This window comes from Natrix helvetica, assembly GCF_964273705.1.
Source record: "Natrix helvetica genome assembly, chromosome: 7".
Lineage (NCBI taxonomy): Eukaryota > Metazoa > Chordata > Lepidosauria > Squamata > Natricidae > Natrix > Natrix helvetica.
Genome location: NC_138558.1, coordinates 58,083,138 through 58,099,388, shown reverse-complemented (window position 1 = coordinate 58,099,388; position 16,251 = coordinate 58,083,138). Strand labels below are relative to the sequence as shown.

Genomic DNA, 16,251 nt, shown 5'->3' with positions numbered 1-16,251 from the left:
AAAATAAAGATAAAGATAAAATAATATAGTTATTAATCTTCTTTACAGCAGTTATAAATGCATTTATATTTTATTCTCTCTCTACAATGTTACCTTATGCTCTCTACTTTCTATTGCTTACCCTTTCTCATTGTGAAACCCATAAATCATGTTCATTTTTTATGATTTTTAGCAAAAAGTCCATAAAAGGTTTCCAGGCACTAACAAACATAGCTATTGACTTTTTCTATAATATTTTTCTTTTCTTGTGGGAATGTGGCAAAGATAAATTATGTAAACTGAACAGATAGATGCCTGATCTGAACCAAAGCAGAATTTTCTAGATACATTATGTCCTTTGGTCTCTTGATTTTATATCTGCTTCTAAGTCAATTTAAGCAGGAAGAAACAAGGTAGTTATCATTATATGTAGGGTTACTTGAATCTACATTCTACATTCTATGGTAGATTTTGATCTACCTTAATTTCAATGACAAATATGATGAACAGAAGATGTTATTCTAGCAAATACAATCTTACAATCAACAGTGAATCAAATATATACAAGAATGCAATATTTTTTTCTTGGAAATAAGTTCTTTTGTTTGTTTTTTTAATAAATCAGCTGTTCTAAGAACTTACCTAATAATTAAATTTGGGGTTTTTTAATGCTAACATTTCACACCTAAGAAAATGCAAAGTTTGGGGAGTTGGGAATCCTGTCTGACAAACCAATTCCAAGATCCTTTTTGGATGAAACCCCCCTGGAGGGGGGGCGAAGAAGGGGCAGCATCTCATCAGATCCAGAGGGAGGCAACAGGTCCCTTGCAGGTCGGAGATTTGCTCTCTGAATCTGAGTCTGGGTGGCAGCATGGCAACATGGCTGCACAAGAAGCTGGCTTCTAGCCAAAGCAACTGAGCAGGAGTGTAAGAAGATCCAATTGAACCACAATTATAAATCAAAACTTGGAAAAGGTAAAGAATCTTGAGAGTATAAATAATATTAATGGACAGATCTGGATTTTGACAAAAAGAAAGAAAGGGAAAAATGGAGGGTTGAATCAATAGCCCAAAAAAAGCCATTTGCTTGAAACAATTTGGATTGAAAAGGAGAAAGTAGAGAAGTGATAAACCCACGCAAATACAAACTCTAAATTTGGTTTTGGATTTGACATAGAAACCAAACATACTGAGTAGATTTGCTTCGTCCGAATTCCCCCTAACTAATATATCTTAAGCAACTCCAATTAATGAGAAGTGGAATGTAACAAGGAAAAAAATTAAGAAAAAAGCACTATTTTCTCACTGATAATTGATAACCTAATCTTGCCTGTGCAGGAAGATTTAATTAACCAACTGCCATAAATCAAAACTTGGAAAAGCAGGAGGCGAAGAGAAACATGCCCGAGTTTGGCTGTATGCAAGTTTTTTCCAATTAATATATTCTGAGCAACTACAATCAATGAGAAGTGGAAGGTAACAAAGGGAAAAAAATAATAAAATCAAAAATTGGGAAAATAAAAAGTTTTTTTTTTCTCTGCAAAAAGTCAAGATGGCTCCCGCTTCTCTTCTGTTTCACTTTAACTGAATTAGCTAAATTTAAGGTGGACCAGAACTTTGAAATAAGAACTGTATAACTAACTGCAATTTTGGAAAGGTGGGAATTTGAAGTACGTGAAATTATAAAAAATATGCATAAATCATTAAATCAAGTCTAAGTAGAATCCTGAACTCAGAAAAGTAGGAACTAAAGGAAGAAGTGAAGGAAGAAGGGGAGAGGGATAATGAAGGGGTAGAAATGGTGGGAAATGAAAAGCAGACAAAAATCTTCATTGGTTTCGACAGGGATACAGGGAAAATTGAAAAGGGGGGATGTGTCTCAACAAAAGGAAATAAAAAGCAGGCAAAAGACCTTATGAAGGTTGACAGTGGCATAGGGAAAACTGAAGAAGGGGATTACACCCCAACAAAGGGAAATATAAAAGATTTCTTTGGATTTGACAGTGGCTTGAAGAAAATTGAAGAGGGTGGACATGTCAAAACAAAGAAAAGGGAGAAGACAGGAATAGAGAAGAGGGACAAAAGACTTACTAGGAAAAAATCAGACAATTAGAAATTGTTATATGGGGAAATATAAAGCTGAGATATGTTGCTTACTCCAAAACGTGAAAATAAAATCGAGTTGCTAATTGTTTGGATATGATAATGGAAAGATAATTTTAAAAAGGTTAAAATATATGGAATATGAAACTGTTAGAGGGAGATTGTAAAGCAGAGGTATGTGATTCACTTTTATATATGATAATTAAACTGAGTTGCTAATTGATTGAATATGACAATGGAAGGACAACTGAGCATGAGTTAAAATATACGAAACATGGACATATATAGAACTTCTAAGATGATGAACAAAGTGAGATGTGTACCACTTGTTACTCTATATAGTAAATTAAAGGAATTGTAATGAACATTGAACAGTAAGGATTGTTACTTAAAGACAATTAAGTGTAACCTAAGCCAAGATATGGAAAAATGGAGAGGGAACATGAAATATACTTAAAATGGAAAATTATTGAGATTTAAAGACAGAATCATAAAGTTGGGTCATGTAAGGATGAATAATTATATAAATATAATGATGAAAATAGCTGGGAATTGTAACCAGGACTACATCTTGGCCAAAAATAGGCTGGGAGGAGGGATTGAAAACACAATTATTATAAAAATTATTTTTCCTCTTTCTTTTAAAAAAAGGAGGAAGATATATGTTAAAATTAAATATGTATATTGAAAAGGAATTATAAATAAATATCAACATAAAATGGAGCTCGCTCAGAAGCTGGAATACACCAAGTAAATGAGATGAAGAATGTGAAGTAGAGGAGAGAGAGAAGAGAAAAAGAGAAGGACAGGAGATATGGGGGAAAGTGGAGGAGAGAAAGAAGGAGTAGAAAGGGGAGAGAGGAAAAGGAGAGAGAAAGGGAAAGTAGAGAAGAGATGGACGACAGAGGGAAGAAAGGAGGTAGGGAGGAGAAAAAAGTGATGGATAAGGTACAAATATGGTGTATGGGGAGCAGAAGAGCCAATAATTGTTTAATTGTTTTGGGGAGTTGATGGTAAGACGAATTGATGTAAATGTTTAATAATATAATATGATGTTGACTATGTAATAGTATACATGTAGTTATATGTTATGAAAATGAAAAAAATAAAAAACCTTATATAGACAAAAAAAGAGAAAATACAAAGTTCCAAAGATATGGGCTGACTTATAAAATTAAATTAGTATTTCCCACTTTATAATTTGATTTAACGTTCAGGTTCTAAGATTAGATATCCATAGTATATCTTGAGACAGAATAAATTCCATTATGTTTCTTGGAACTCTTCATTACATTGATGTTATCCATATTGAGTGCCTACATCAAATATGAAAGAGTTTACTATTACATTACATGCATGGATGCCTAGCATCTCTGAACAGTTTCTAATGGCTTTACAGTGAGAAAGAAGCTCTGTAAACTAATAGGGACATTGTAATGTGTGAAGAAAAACATCTATGACTTAGAGAACAATAAAAAAACTTCCCTTGTATTCCATGGAAGACCTTAGTCTCCATTGGTCAGGTAATCCCCAGGTAAACTGATGGTTAACAAATGAGATGGCAATTACTACTGGTTCACTATTTAACACTCACATCATTCCCTCTATTTTTAAAAAAAAATTCCTTTCCACTTCCCCGTGCATCTAGAAGGACATGACCTATTTATTCTTCATTCCACTTGAATATAATCATCAGAAAAACCACAGTATTTCCCCTTTACTTTATCACTGTTGGTAATACTTTAGCAGAGCTAGCAAGCCACAAAACCTTTTTACAACTCTTTGCCTTACTGCACATACATTCCAGAGTCAGCAGAAAAAAACATTGTGCTCTACATCTTGCTGCCTCCACCACACAAACTTATCGTGCACCTGGTATGGGTCTGTGTGCCAAGTGCTGTCCACTCAGCTTTAATATGCAACATTGTAAGGACTGAAATTGGCAGTTCTGTCAGCTAGAATTCCAGTCCCACCCAATGCCAACCAGCACATCAAAGACATCTCCCACCATCACACCAAATGCTTGGCTATTCCATGCATTGCATTTTCTGTTCGTTCTTTTTCTTTTTGACTGATATCAGAGTTGTCATCCAATGTGTATGGCCAAGATGCAGCCAGTTGGAAAATGCTGTTGAAGAGCTGGAGTCTGAGAAAGAGATTTAGGGATTGAGGATGGGAGTTGTAAACTACCAGAAGGGGAGGAAAGGAAGTGATTTTTAGAAATTTTCTGGAAGCAATCACCACCAAAAAGGCAAGTATTTGCAAACAAGCTACAGAAGGACAAGAACAAAGCTATTTCAATTGCACCTGCAAAGCCAGGCATGAACTGGTTACTTTGCATTCGACCAGTCAATCGCTCACCATCCCATTAAAAATAAGAAGCCACAGTTCCAACCAAATGAGAAGCAGATGAAGAGGCCAGAGAACAGATTGAAAAAAAAAAATAGTTCAAAGGAAACCAACAGTTATAAGAAAAAAAAACATTGGGTGATTGGACATTCCAGAGAAAAGGGTCTTCCCTCTATAGCTATGGATGTGGTGGCACTGCCCCAAAATGACTGAGTGTGAAATCTGGGGTTCCTCCCAGGCTCAAAAGGGCAGGCTAGGAGAGCATTTGCACACGTTTGGGTGGTGTGCCAATTGTACCCATTCTTGGATTGGGAGCTCTTCTCACCACCACTCATGCCCCTGAAAACACTTGCTTAGATTATTGCCATGTATATTATATGGAACTACCCTTGAAGAGGATTCATAACTTCAGTTGGTGCAGAATGATGCCACATACACTATTACATGAACTATACTGACTAGCAGCGTGGTCCTGGTGGTCATCTTTAAAGCCCTTCATGGCTTGGGACTAGGTTGCCTAGGGACCATCTTTTTCCAAGAGTCTCTATCCAACCAATTTGATCCAACAGACTGGGCATGCTACGGAAATGGTCACTCAAAAAGTATTGGCTAGTGGGAATTACAAGACAATCCTTCTTGCTATAGCCCCTGTTTTGTGGAATAACCCCCCTTCAGTTATTAGAATGGCCTCAATTTCATTAGTCTTTCATAAGACTTTAAACATTTGGTTATGTACTTGGGCCTGAGGATCGGAATGTGTTGAAGGTCCTGTTTTTGGGATATATTGTTACTTGGCTAACTATCTTGGCTGCTGTATATAATTTGTGGATGTTTTTATTGTTTTATTGTGTTTAATCATTTTAAAATCGTTTTAGAACTGTAAGCACCCAGACTCACTTGGCTGAGATTAGGAGCAAAATGAAATGAAATGAAATGAAATGAAATGAAATGAAATGAAATGAATGAATGAATGAATGAATGAATGAATGAATGAATGAATGAATGAATGAATGATGCTGGGCTGGGGCACAGCTTTTCAATCCTCTTCTGTGGGTCATATTATCATGCCCAACATTGCCTCCACATAGCGGCAAACACCACTCCCAGAGTTATTAGATGAGTGCTTCATTTGTGAAAAGACACTGAATTTCACATGTATGTGGACTTGTGTATTTATTCTTTCTTTTAGATGTTTCAGACTGCCCCAGTTTGAGAGGGAACTTTAAGAGACATGACAACATTAATTTATGGCAACTGAACCGGGCTATATAAGCCTTTCTTCCTGCCTTTAGTAAAACATCTCTTCTCAGAGTTAGAATTACTGGCAGCGGCACCAACAATATAATCATATTGCCAGATTGGTTTGTGCGGGTACCGCAATTACAGATTTTTTTGGAGAAGAGAAAAAAAAGAAGGTTCAGTCAATTACTAGTCTGAGTATGCTTAATTATATACTAATTAGTAATATCTAATGATCTATTAGTCATATCTAATTATACTAGACAGTCTCAGACTAGCTCAGACTAGGAGGGGAGCAGGCAGGATTTCTCACTCTGCATTAAATTAAGAATTGATACTGTCCCAAGCAATTGAAAAACATTGCTAAGATTGAATGAATTTTAGACATAGACTTGTGGATTGATGCAAATAAAATAAAGAATACTGTGGAATGTCAAAGTGGAGAGAACATGAGCCAGTAGTTTGCGGGAGCAGCTAAAAAAGCTAACATAATCCTTGGTGGTATAAACAGAGGAATAGAATCAAAATCACTTGAGGTATTAGTACCGCTTTATAAAGCCTTAGTACGAAATTTAATTGTAACCAATCGACATGATTTCTGGAAGATGTAATGAAGAATGTTTTTTTGTGTGTTTTTTGTTTAATTAAAACAATTAAAAAAAAGCCTTAGTAAGGCCACACCTGAAATACTGCATCCATTTTTGGTCACCACCTTACAAAAATAGATGTTGAGACTTTGGGAAAAAAAAGTGCAGAGAAGAGCAACGAAAACGATTAAGGGCCTGGAGACAAAAACATATGAAGAACAGTTGCAGGAATTGGATATGACCAGTTTAGAGTAAAAAAAAGGATTGGGGATGATATAATAGCAATATTCCAATGTTCCAATATGCACAAAGAAGGGGGAATGGACTTATTTTTCAAAGTAGGCAAATCAAGGAACAATGGGTGGAAACCAATTAAGGAGAGAAGTAATCTGGAATTAAGGAGAAACTTCCTAATAGTGAGGACAATTAACCAGTGAAACAGCTTGCCTTCAGAAGTTGTTGGTGCTTCATCACTGGAGGTTTTTAAGAAAAGACTGGTTAGCCATCTATCTGATATATATATATTATAGTGTTGTATTAGATGACTACACGGTCCCTTCCAGCTCTATTCTAATTGATTGATTGATTTAAAAAAAAACAGCAAGCAAGGAAGGAAGATTCAACTGGATTCCCCAAAGATACAAAATAAAACAGTTTTTTTTCCCCAGTATTTGGATTATGTGCTTCCCTGTTTGGAGAAGCAATGCACTCATATCACTGAGGGCGCTTTTGAGTGCTGAGAAAAATTCAGCAGCAATCTTCTTTTTTTCTCCAGAGGTATCTGGTATGTGCAGTTTCTTTTAGTGGATAAAGATTCCAAGATAACTTTCTAGCTGTTGTATTTGTAGCCTGTAGCATTTCTGCATTGTAGTCCAATGTTGAACAAGATCAACTTTTAGCAATTTTTTTGTGAGAAAAAATATATATGAGATCTTTATCTCATACCTCAGAAACTTGAAATTGAAGCTACATATCAGTCTATTTCCATTTGTGGGAAAACAACTCCTAGTCAAACTGTTGTGTTCTAGGCAACCTGTTTATTCTTGCCTAGGAAAGTTATAACTTTCTTATTTTCATAATATTGTTTTATTCATTAAAAGGATTGCATTAGGTATGATTATTTATATAAAGTTAATTGAAAAGCACCTAAATAATTCAATAAGCATACTGGCAGGTGATTATTATACTTACAGTACATTACTATTAATTTGAGTTTTTATTGAGTTACTAGATTCAGAAATCAGTTTGATCTGGGGCAAATCCCACATAACGTTTGGAAACTGATGCTTTGCATTTTTCACTAGCTATCATAATAAATCCATATATTGCTATACAACATGTCTAACTGGATAAAATTTTGATCTTATAGAACCCAATGTAAATTAATCTGCCATATTTTAGAGAGATAAATTCAGTTTTACCACTAGACAATATAGGTAGCATCAATCAGTCTTTGATTACCTAATATTATTGCCTAAACCAGGAAATTTAACAAATATTTAAGCCAAATGTTGCTTCAATTTTCTTGTAAAGAAACCTTGCTAATAGAAGTCAAGTTGAAGTCAAGAATCCCTGTATAGTATATGGTGGGTGCATATCTACATTTATTTATTACTGTACTTATATGCATAAATGGAAACCAAGGCCATAGCAACATTCAGTATCTGTCATATGAATAACTTCTTTAAGTTTATGAGTGCCCTTATACCATTTGAATGTTATTAACCCTTGCTATTAGTTGCCAGCTTGTGATAAGTAGAAAGAGAAGAGGTGTTGAAGGAAAAATACATGCCTACCAAACAGGCACAGGTTGCATATTAGTTCAAGGTATAATGCACAATTCTAATAAGCTTTTTCTGTGACTGGAATTATTACACTGATAGGTAGTGCATCAAAGGAAATAGGTAGGCAGCTTGAAATGGCAATGACTTTGTATCTACTGAATACTTTCAGCATGATACTGATTTATACCTGTTGCTTAATACAAGCACTTACATAAAGAGACAGGCAGCTAAGGTATTTATTTTAAATTGGTATAATTCTATACTGATGCAAAGGTACCATGCACAAAGAGCTAAGCGTCTTGACATCCTGAGTTTAGGTTACTGAACTGAAAAGAACCAACTTCTTTCTCTATTTTTGTCAGTCTTAGGATTTTGCGCCAGTTTAAATAAAAAATAAATAAAATAAAACTAAACAGTTGACTGGAATATGAGATGGAGATACAGTATAGATAGTGGAAGCAAGCAGCACAAATGAGGGAATATGAAGCTCAGTAAGAAGTGTTTGGAATTAGGAAACCAAGGCAATAACTTTCATTTTAATGAAAATTAATTACCCTAGCTAACTATTTAGAATGCGAGTATTCTATGTAGAGTGTAAAGATTCTGCTTAGCACTGAAATATATTCTCACTTAGGATGTTGGTTGGTACAGAAAATAGTTATACAGCCAGAGCTAATTGCTCTTATACCTAGCTACAGACTGTCCTTCTACTCGGGGAAGGCATGCAATGCTCAATTCACTCTACCCTTAACATGCTATTCCAACAAATGTGTGGGTTTGTTGTTGTTGTTTTAATTCAATTATTAATTCCAATATTTTGGTCTACAGTTTAGTCAGATTTCCTCTTCCTTTTTTGACACCAGTTTCTCTGCTTTGGCCTACCTCACCTTTTTTCATCGATATGGTAATGCTTATTATTATACTGAAGCCCTTAAGGCAGGGGTGTCCAAACTTGGCAACTTTAAGACTTGTGGACTTCAACTCCCAGAATTAAGGAAACTATTTATACTAGGACCACATTGAATAAGAAGTTAAATATATATACCCTTGCTTGGAAAGAAAGGGAACTTTGGCACTTTAAATTTTAAGTAGCCATTTCTATTGATTCCTTTAAAAAATCATTTTTCTCCCACAGATGAACTTCCTGTTAAGAGCTTCAATGCAGCAGTTTATCTGATGGGAAAATCACTAATATTCTTTACTAAATATTCTATCAGTAATAATGCATAAGATAAGTACAAAATGATATGATTATAAACAAAAGAAGTTATGCTGTCATCTACCTTTTTGGTCCCTTGAATATTTTCTAAATTGTCCATGTCTTTCTTGGTTGGTTCATTTGTTTCTGGTGATTATGCTGGTTTATGCTAGTTGTTATAGGATACACATTCTGAATATTGATTAGAAGATATGTGATATCATATGTAGGTATATTAGATCCCAATTCTATTTTTCCTAGTGATTGTATTATTTGTAATGAATATTTATTCAATATAAGATGTGTCATTCAACTTAAAATAATTATTTGTTTATTTGTTATATGTGATTCTGGCAATAACAAATTTACTTTCTCCTTTAGGAAGAAAATATTGAAAATATGTTGATGTGGTGGACAATTGTTTCTTCTGTTGGATACATTTTATTGAGTGCAAAAGGATGGCCAGTAAAAGAAGGACATGACCTCAGATCATTTCAAGCTCTTATGCGATTACGCCACAAGGTATTGCTAATGCATCAAATTTATTGACTTCGGAAGTCTAAATTTTATTCCTGTCAATGGTAAAAATATATTATTTGATAATATCAGATGCATTTCCCATTCACTGCTGTTTAGCATAGTAAAATGGAAAAATACATCTTAGAAAACCACACAATGTTTCACATCATATGAATGCTTTCTTAAAATACATTTTACCTCTGTATTAAAAGTAGAAAAGTGAAGAGATTGTAGAAGCCTTTTTTTTAATTGTTTTTTTCTTCAGTACTTTTAAGTACTTAATATGTTACTTAGAAAGAAATACAAATGTATCATTCCATCATTCTTCTATAGTTAGAAGAAAGATACCACATTTATTTCCAGATTTATTTCTTTAAAAAAATTACTAAACAAAACTACAAACAAAATAAGTTGGAAGGGTGTGGGGAAAGTATAATATATTAGAAGAGTAGGATTATATGAACTGAAGGGACATGATTGGGGCTTACATAATTTAACTGATGTCAAAATATGAATGGTTTCAAATGACAAGGCTGACATTAACTGTGTGGAACTGGGATCACGTTGAGCCTGATGTGAAGTCCAGAACAAGGATGACAATCTCCAAATTCTTAAGTATGTAAATATTAGTAGTAATTGCAACTGATTTGTATTAATCAATTGAAAATAATTTCTATCATTAAAACTGTGGACCTAGTTCATGGCTTATTTCATCATCAAACCACAGCGGCCAGATCTTTAGTGGGGCTCCTTGAGAATTGGAATCCATTCTTGAAATGTCTTTGAAAGGAAGTATAAGACTTGTAAGATTGATGGCAGCCCTCCAGGATTAATCACACAGGAAACACAACTAGATGAGCTAATTCTACTTTAATGTGAATGTGATGGAATAGCAACCCGGGGACCTTGTGGATAGAAGTTTTGACAATGTAGACTTTTCCAAGAAAGCGCTCCAGATTAAGGTATTATATACAGTTTTGAGCTGGATTGGGGATGTGGGGAAAGATTCAGAGTAGCTACATCCTTAGCTACATCTCTTAGGATATATCTTAGGCTGTATGTAAGCTAGAAAGTTATAACTTCAGTTTAGCAATATGCTATCCATTTGGTATTTGCAAACAAAAGACTGGACTTGATTGGATTTTGCTTTGTTATTTTTTGGGCTTGGGCCTGACCTAACAGAATCTTGCAGGTCTGAAAGTGCAATTTTTCAAGATCACTTTTAACTACTTGATAAATTATGGCAGGACCTTCCTAAGTTTCTTTTTCTGTTAAGCCCCAGGTGGCTTCTCTTTCTCTTGACTGTTTCCTGTAGAGTATTTCTTCCTCTCATTCCCCAAGGTCTTCCACACATTTCCTTTCAGCCAAGGACCTGGATTTTGAATGCTTTAAGCTTCCTTGAGCTTATGCTATTAGGAAAATCTCATATATAACAAATTCAGAAAAAAGTCCTACTCTCTGACAAGCTATTTTCCAAGGCACTTAAAGGCCAGAGAAGGAATAATGGATGGAAAGTGATCAAGGAGAGATTCAACCTAGAAACCTAGGAGAACATTTCTGACAGTGAGAACAATCAACCAATGGAACAGAAGTTGCCTTCAGAAGTTCTGGGAATTTCATCCCTGAAAGCTTTCAAGAAGAGATTGGACTGCCATTTGTCAGAGATAGTGTAGGGTCTCCTGCTTGGGCAGAGGGTTGGGGCCTATAAGGTCCCTTCCAACTCTGTTAATCTGTTAACAATCTGGAATATTTTAGTTCTTTCAAAAATTTTGACTGGTTTAGGTATCTACTATCTCAAATAATTTGTGAATGATAGATAACACAGGTGTAATAATATAACAACATTTTCACTTCATTTTAATAATAGGACAGATGGAAATGATCAATAAAAGTGACATATTTTAAAAGCAGGTGGCTACTGCTGTTGATACAAAATGTAACAGGGAAATTGTATGTGACTATCAACCAATCATTAACAATCATTCAAAGTTACAGTGGCACTGAAAAAGGGACTTATGACTAGTTCCTCACTTACAACCATAACAGCATCCCAACATGATCAAAATTTGGGTTCATGGGAAATGAGATGTATTTACAATGGTTGTATCATCCTGGAGTCACATAATTGCTATTTTCAACCTTCCCAGGCTGCTTCTGACAAGCAAAATAAGAAACTAGATTTCATAACAATCTGGATGATTTGCTTCACAACTGCAGGAAAAAAGTCATAAAATCAGTGTGATTCACTTAATGACTGCATTGCTTAGTGTTAGAGATTCCCGTTCCCAATCATGGTATAGGTCAAAGATTACCTACATTGAATAATCCCCCTTAAATTGAAATATAAATTTCAATTTGTTTTCTGGACCAAATACACATTCAGATAGATAAATCCTATAATTACCTGGACTGAATATATACGAACAATTGAACATTCATAGAAGAATTCCTTTCCTAATACAATATAATGCAATACAATAGCAGAGTTGGGAGGGACCTTGGAGGTCTTCTAATCCAACCTCCTGCCTAGGCAGGAAACCCTTTACCGTTTCAGACAAATGGCTATACAACTTCTTCTTAAAGACTTCCAGTGTTGGGGCATTCACAACTTCTGGAGGGAAGCTGTTCCACTGATTAATTGTTCTAACTGTCAGGAAGTTTCTCCTCAGTTCTAAGTTGCTTCTATCCTTGATTAGTTTCCACCCATTGCTTCTTGTTCTACCCTCAGGTGCCTTGGAAAATAGTTTGACTCCCTCTTCTTTGTGGCAACCCCTGAGATATTGGAACACTGCTATCATGTCTCCCCTAGTCCTTCTTTCTATTAAACTAGACATACCCAGTTCCTGCAACCGTTCTTCATATGTTTTAGTCTCCAGTCCCCTAATCATCTTTGTTGCTCTTCTCTGCACTCTTTCTAGAGTCTCCACATCTTTTTTACATCGTGGCGACCAGAACTGAATGCAGTATTCAAAGTGTGACCTTAACAAGGCATTATAAAGTGGTATTAACACTTCACGTGATCTTGATTCTATCCCTCTGTTGATGCAGCCTAGAACTGTGTTGGCTTTTTTTGGCAGCTTCTGCACGCTGCTGGCTCATATTTAAATGGTTGTCCACTAGGACTCCAAGATCCCTTTCACAGTTACTACTGTTGAGCAAGGTACCATCTATTCTGTACCTATGCATTTCATTTTTGTTGCCTAAATGTAGAACCGTACTCTTTTCACCATTGAATTTCATTTTATTAAATAGTTCCCAATGTTCAAGTTTGTCAAGATCCTTCTGTATCTTTAGCCTATCTTCTGGAGTGTTGGCTATTCCTGCCAGCTTGGTGTCTGCAAATTTGATGAGTTCCCCATTTATTCCCTCATCCAAATCATTGATGAAGATGTTGAAGAGTACTGGGCCCAAAACAGAGCCTTGGGGTACTCCACTGCATACCTCCCTCCATGTAGATGCAGTTCCATTGAGGACTACACATTGAGTGCGGTTGGTCAGACAGTTACGAATCCATCTGGTGGTGATGCTGTCCAACCCACATTCTTCTACTTTATCTAGTAGTAGGTTATGGTCTACCTTATCAAAAGCCTTACTGAAGTCCAAGTAAACTATATCGACGGCATTCCTCTGGTCCACTAATTTTGTCACTTTGTCAAAGAATGCAATAAGATTAGTCTGGCATGATCTGTTTTTGACAAACCCATGTTGACTTTTGGCTATTTCTTTGTTTGCTTCTAGGTGTTCACTAATTCGTTGCTTGATTATCTTTTCCAGAATCTTTCCTGGTATTGAGGTCAGCCTGATAGGTCTGTAGTTTCCTGGATCTGTTTTTTCCCCCTTTTTTGAAGATAGGAACCACATCAGCTCTTTTCCAGTCCTCTGGTAGTTCCCCAGTGCTCTAGGATCTCTGAAAGATATAGTTCAGTGGTTCTGAGATCTCGTCTGCCAGTTCCTTCAGAACCCTGGGGTGTAATCCATCCAGTCCTGGTGATTTGAACTCGTCTAGGGTAGACAGGTGCTCACTTACCATTTTCTTCCCTCTTTCAACTCGTGTTCCTAATCTGATTTTTGTGGTGCTGTTTTTGATAGGTTTTACTGTTTTATCCCTTTGTGTAAAGACAGATGCAAAACATGAGTTAAATAGTTCTGCTTTCTCCCTGTTACTTGTCACCTTCTTGTCACTTTCTCCCAGCAATGGACCAATTGTTTCCTTAACTCTTTTCTTGTTTTTAACATGTTGGAAGAAGCTTTTTTGTTATTTTTTTTACTTTTGTGGCAAGCCTTTCTTCATTGTGAGCCTTAGCTTTCCTCACTTCATCTTTACATGCTCGGGCTATTTGCTGATATTCTGCCTTAGTTATGCCCCCCCCCCCCTTCCACTTTTTGTACTTATCTTTTTTGTCTTTCAATTTGTCAAAGAGTTCTTTAGGCAGCCATGCTGGTTTCTTTTGGGAGCTGTTACTTTTCTTCTTCATTGGTATTGTGCTAGACTGGGCTTCTGTAATCTCATTTTTTCAAAATTTCCCAAACTTCTTGAGTTGTTTTCCCCTTGAGGATTCTCATTCATGGAATTTTTCCCAAGCTCTCTCTAAAGGGGGAAAAATTCCATGGGTGAGAATCCTCAACTTTGTTCCATATTTCCTCAACTAACTAAGACAGGCCACAACCCAAGTTCCAGTCTGCTTGGTTTGGGATTAATTTTAAATTATGGTGTTTGGGTTGTTTTGGGTGTGATATATAGTGTTTTTAAACTGTTATTATACTATTGAGTTCTCTGTGATTTATATACATAAACATATAGATTCATGTATATATGAATATATAAGGCTGAGGATCAATCTAAATCTGTAAGTAAAATGTGATTGAGAGCATGCATGTGGATGTACCTAGTCTCTGGAACACTTTACAGTAAATCACATGCATATTTTCTTGAAGGGGATAAAAAAAGGTCAGTGCATGAGGTCAAGAAAATATGCTATTGTATGCATAATTTAAATCACATTTTCTCCATGATCTTTGCAGAGTTCTACAAGATAATTGTTCTAATTGAATTAATTTCTTGCTGCTTTTTTATTTTAAAGGCCCCATTTTCATTTATAACATTTAAATATTAATACAATTTAGAACAGAAATTTAGTGTCAATAACAATAGAAAACAAAGATAACTGTACTAGAATTCTTAACTAAAAAAGTTTAGTTAAGATTAGAAGTCTTAACTAAAAAAAACTTTGAAAAAAACCCTCTGTGAATACAATTTATAAAATACTTTGTGGCTTTGCAAATTATTCTTGCTTTTCCAGAAAGAAACTAAAACCGTGAAAGTGTTTATAAGGGCATTTCCATTTGGTTAATAGTTTGAATTGCTAATGGCTTGTTCCAGATCATTTATTAAAACGTTTCCCTCCTGAAATAGGTAGAAAGCACTTTTGGCATCTTTCTGAATTGTCTGTTGATGCCACTTAAAGCTTGTGTCAATGCGTAAGCATTACTTCAATGAACCAGGCACATGCTGTGCGATTTTCAGATTTAAGGGAATGAGTTCAGAATTTCATTACAACAGAATACTAAACAGCCAGCAGCAATGGTTTCTTATTAAAAAAAATATAGAGCAGTGCTTGATATGGTAAAATTTATATATACAAACTTGCTTTTGCTTCCTTCGGAGAAGTTTTTTTTAAAAATAAATAAATAAATGCTTTGTATTATTTACTTTTAAACAGACTTTTTTGAACTCTTAGACAGCATTCTTTGTAGTCGGAGTTTTAAGAACAAAAAAAGAGGGTTAAGAATCTGCTTTCTTGCCAAACTCAGACAATTCTGCTGCAGCACCATCTGTATCATTTGCAAATAATTCCCAGTGCAGTTTAAATCTAAGTCACAGTTTCTCCATTTTGTTTCACCATCTGTATATCCCTTATGCATTTAGCTTGGGTCTGTGGAACACATTTAGCCAATCCTTGTTTAGCTTCATCTAGCCAAAAGCTGAATTTTGAGAATGTCAGCCAAATAATAACCATGCTGCTTCAATCCTGAAGTTTCACATTCTCACAGAGTTTCCAATGCTTTTGTGAATGAATGAATGAATGAATGAATGAATGAATGAATGAATGAACGAACAAACAATTTTCTTTTCTTCAGGGAGAAAAGAAATAGCAGACAATTCTTCAGTTTACCATTGTGCTCTTCTGAGAAGCTCTGTAATGGAAACTCATTGTACTATTCCAAAAAGCCTCCAAGATGTATTCTCCAGGCAAAGCGTGAGAATGTAGCATGTCAGCAAACCTGCATTCAGAAGATTTCTCCTGAACTGGACTGAATGAATGTGTGGTGGTAGGAAAAGAGCATAACTGGCAGTTTAACAGATTGCCCAATGTCTGAGAACACCAGATGAAATCCAAGCTTTGTCAGTAAAAGATAGAGTAGGGAAGGGGAAACTTGCTTTTCAAACTCTGGTGAGGAAGCAGAGTTTTCATTCTGATGCAACTTGTTACTG

At 35.5% G+C, this 16,251-nt stretch overlaps 1 protein-coding gene across 1 annotated transcript in view; it reads left to right on the top strand.

Annotated features, from left to right (window-relative positions):
- The window catches only part of LOC309395427 (follistatin-related protein 5-like), a 152,817-nt gene that overhangs the window by 30,264 nt on the left and 106,302 nt on the right, over positions 1-16,251 (top strand). The window contains exon 2 of the mRNA XM_081959668.1: positions 9,621-9,761. Within this exon, the coding sequence (XP_081815794.1) occupies positions 9,639-9,761 (123 nt within the window). The 5' untranslated portion in view covers positions 9,621-9,638. The remainder of the gene's footprint in view (positions 1-9,620; positions 9,762-16,251) is intronic.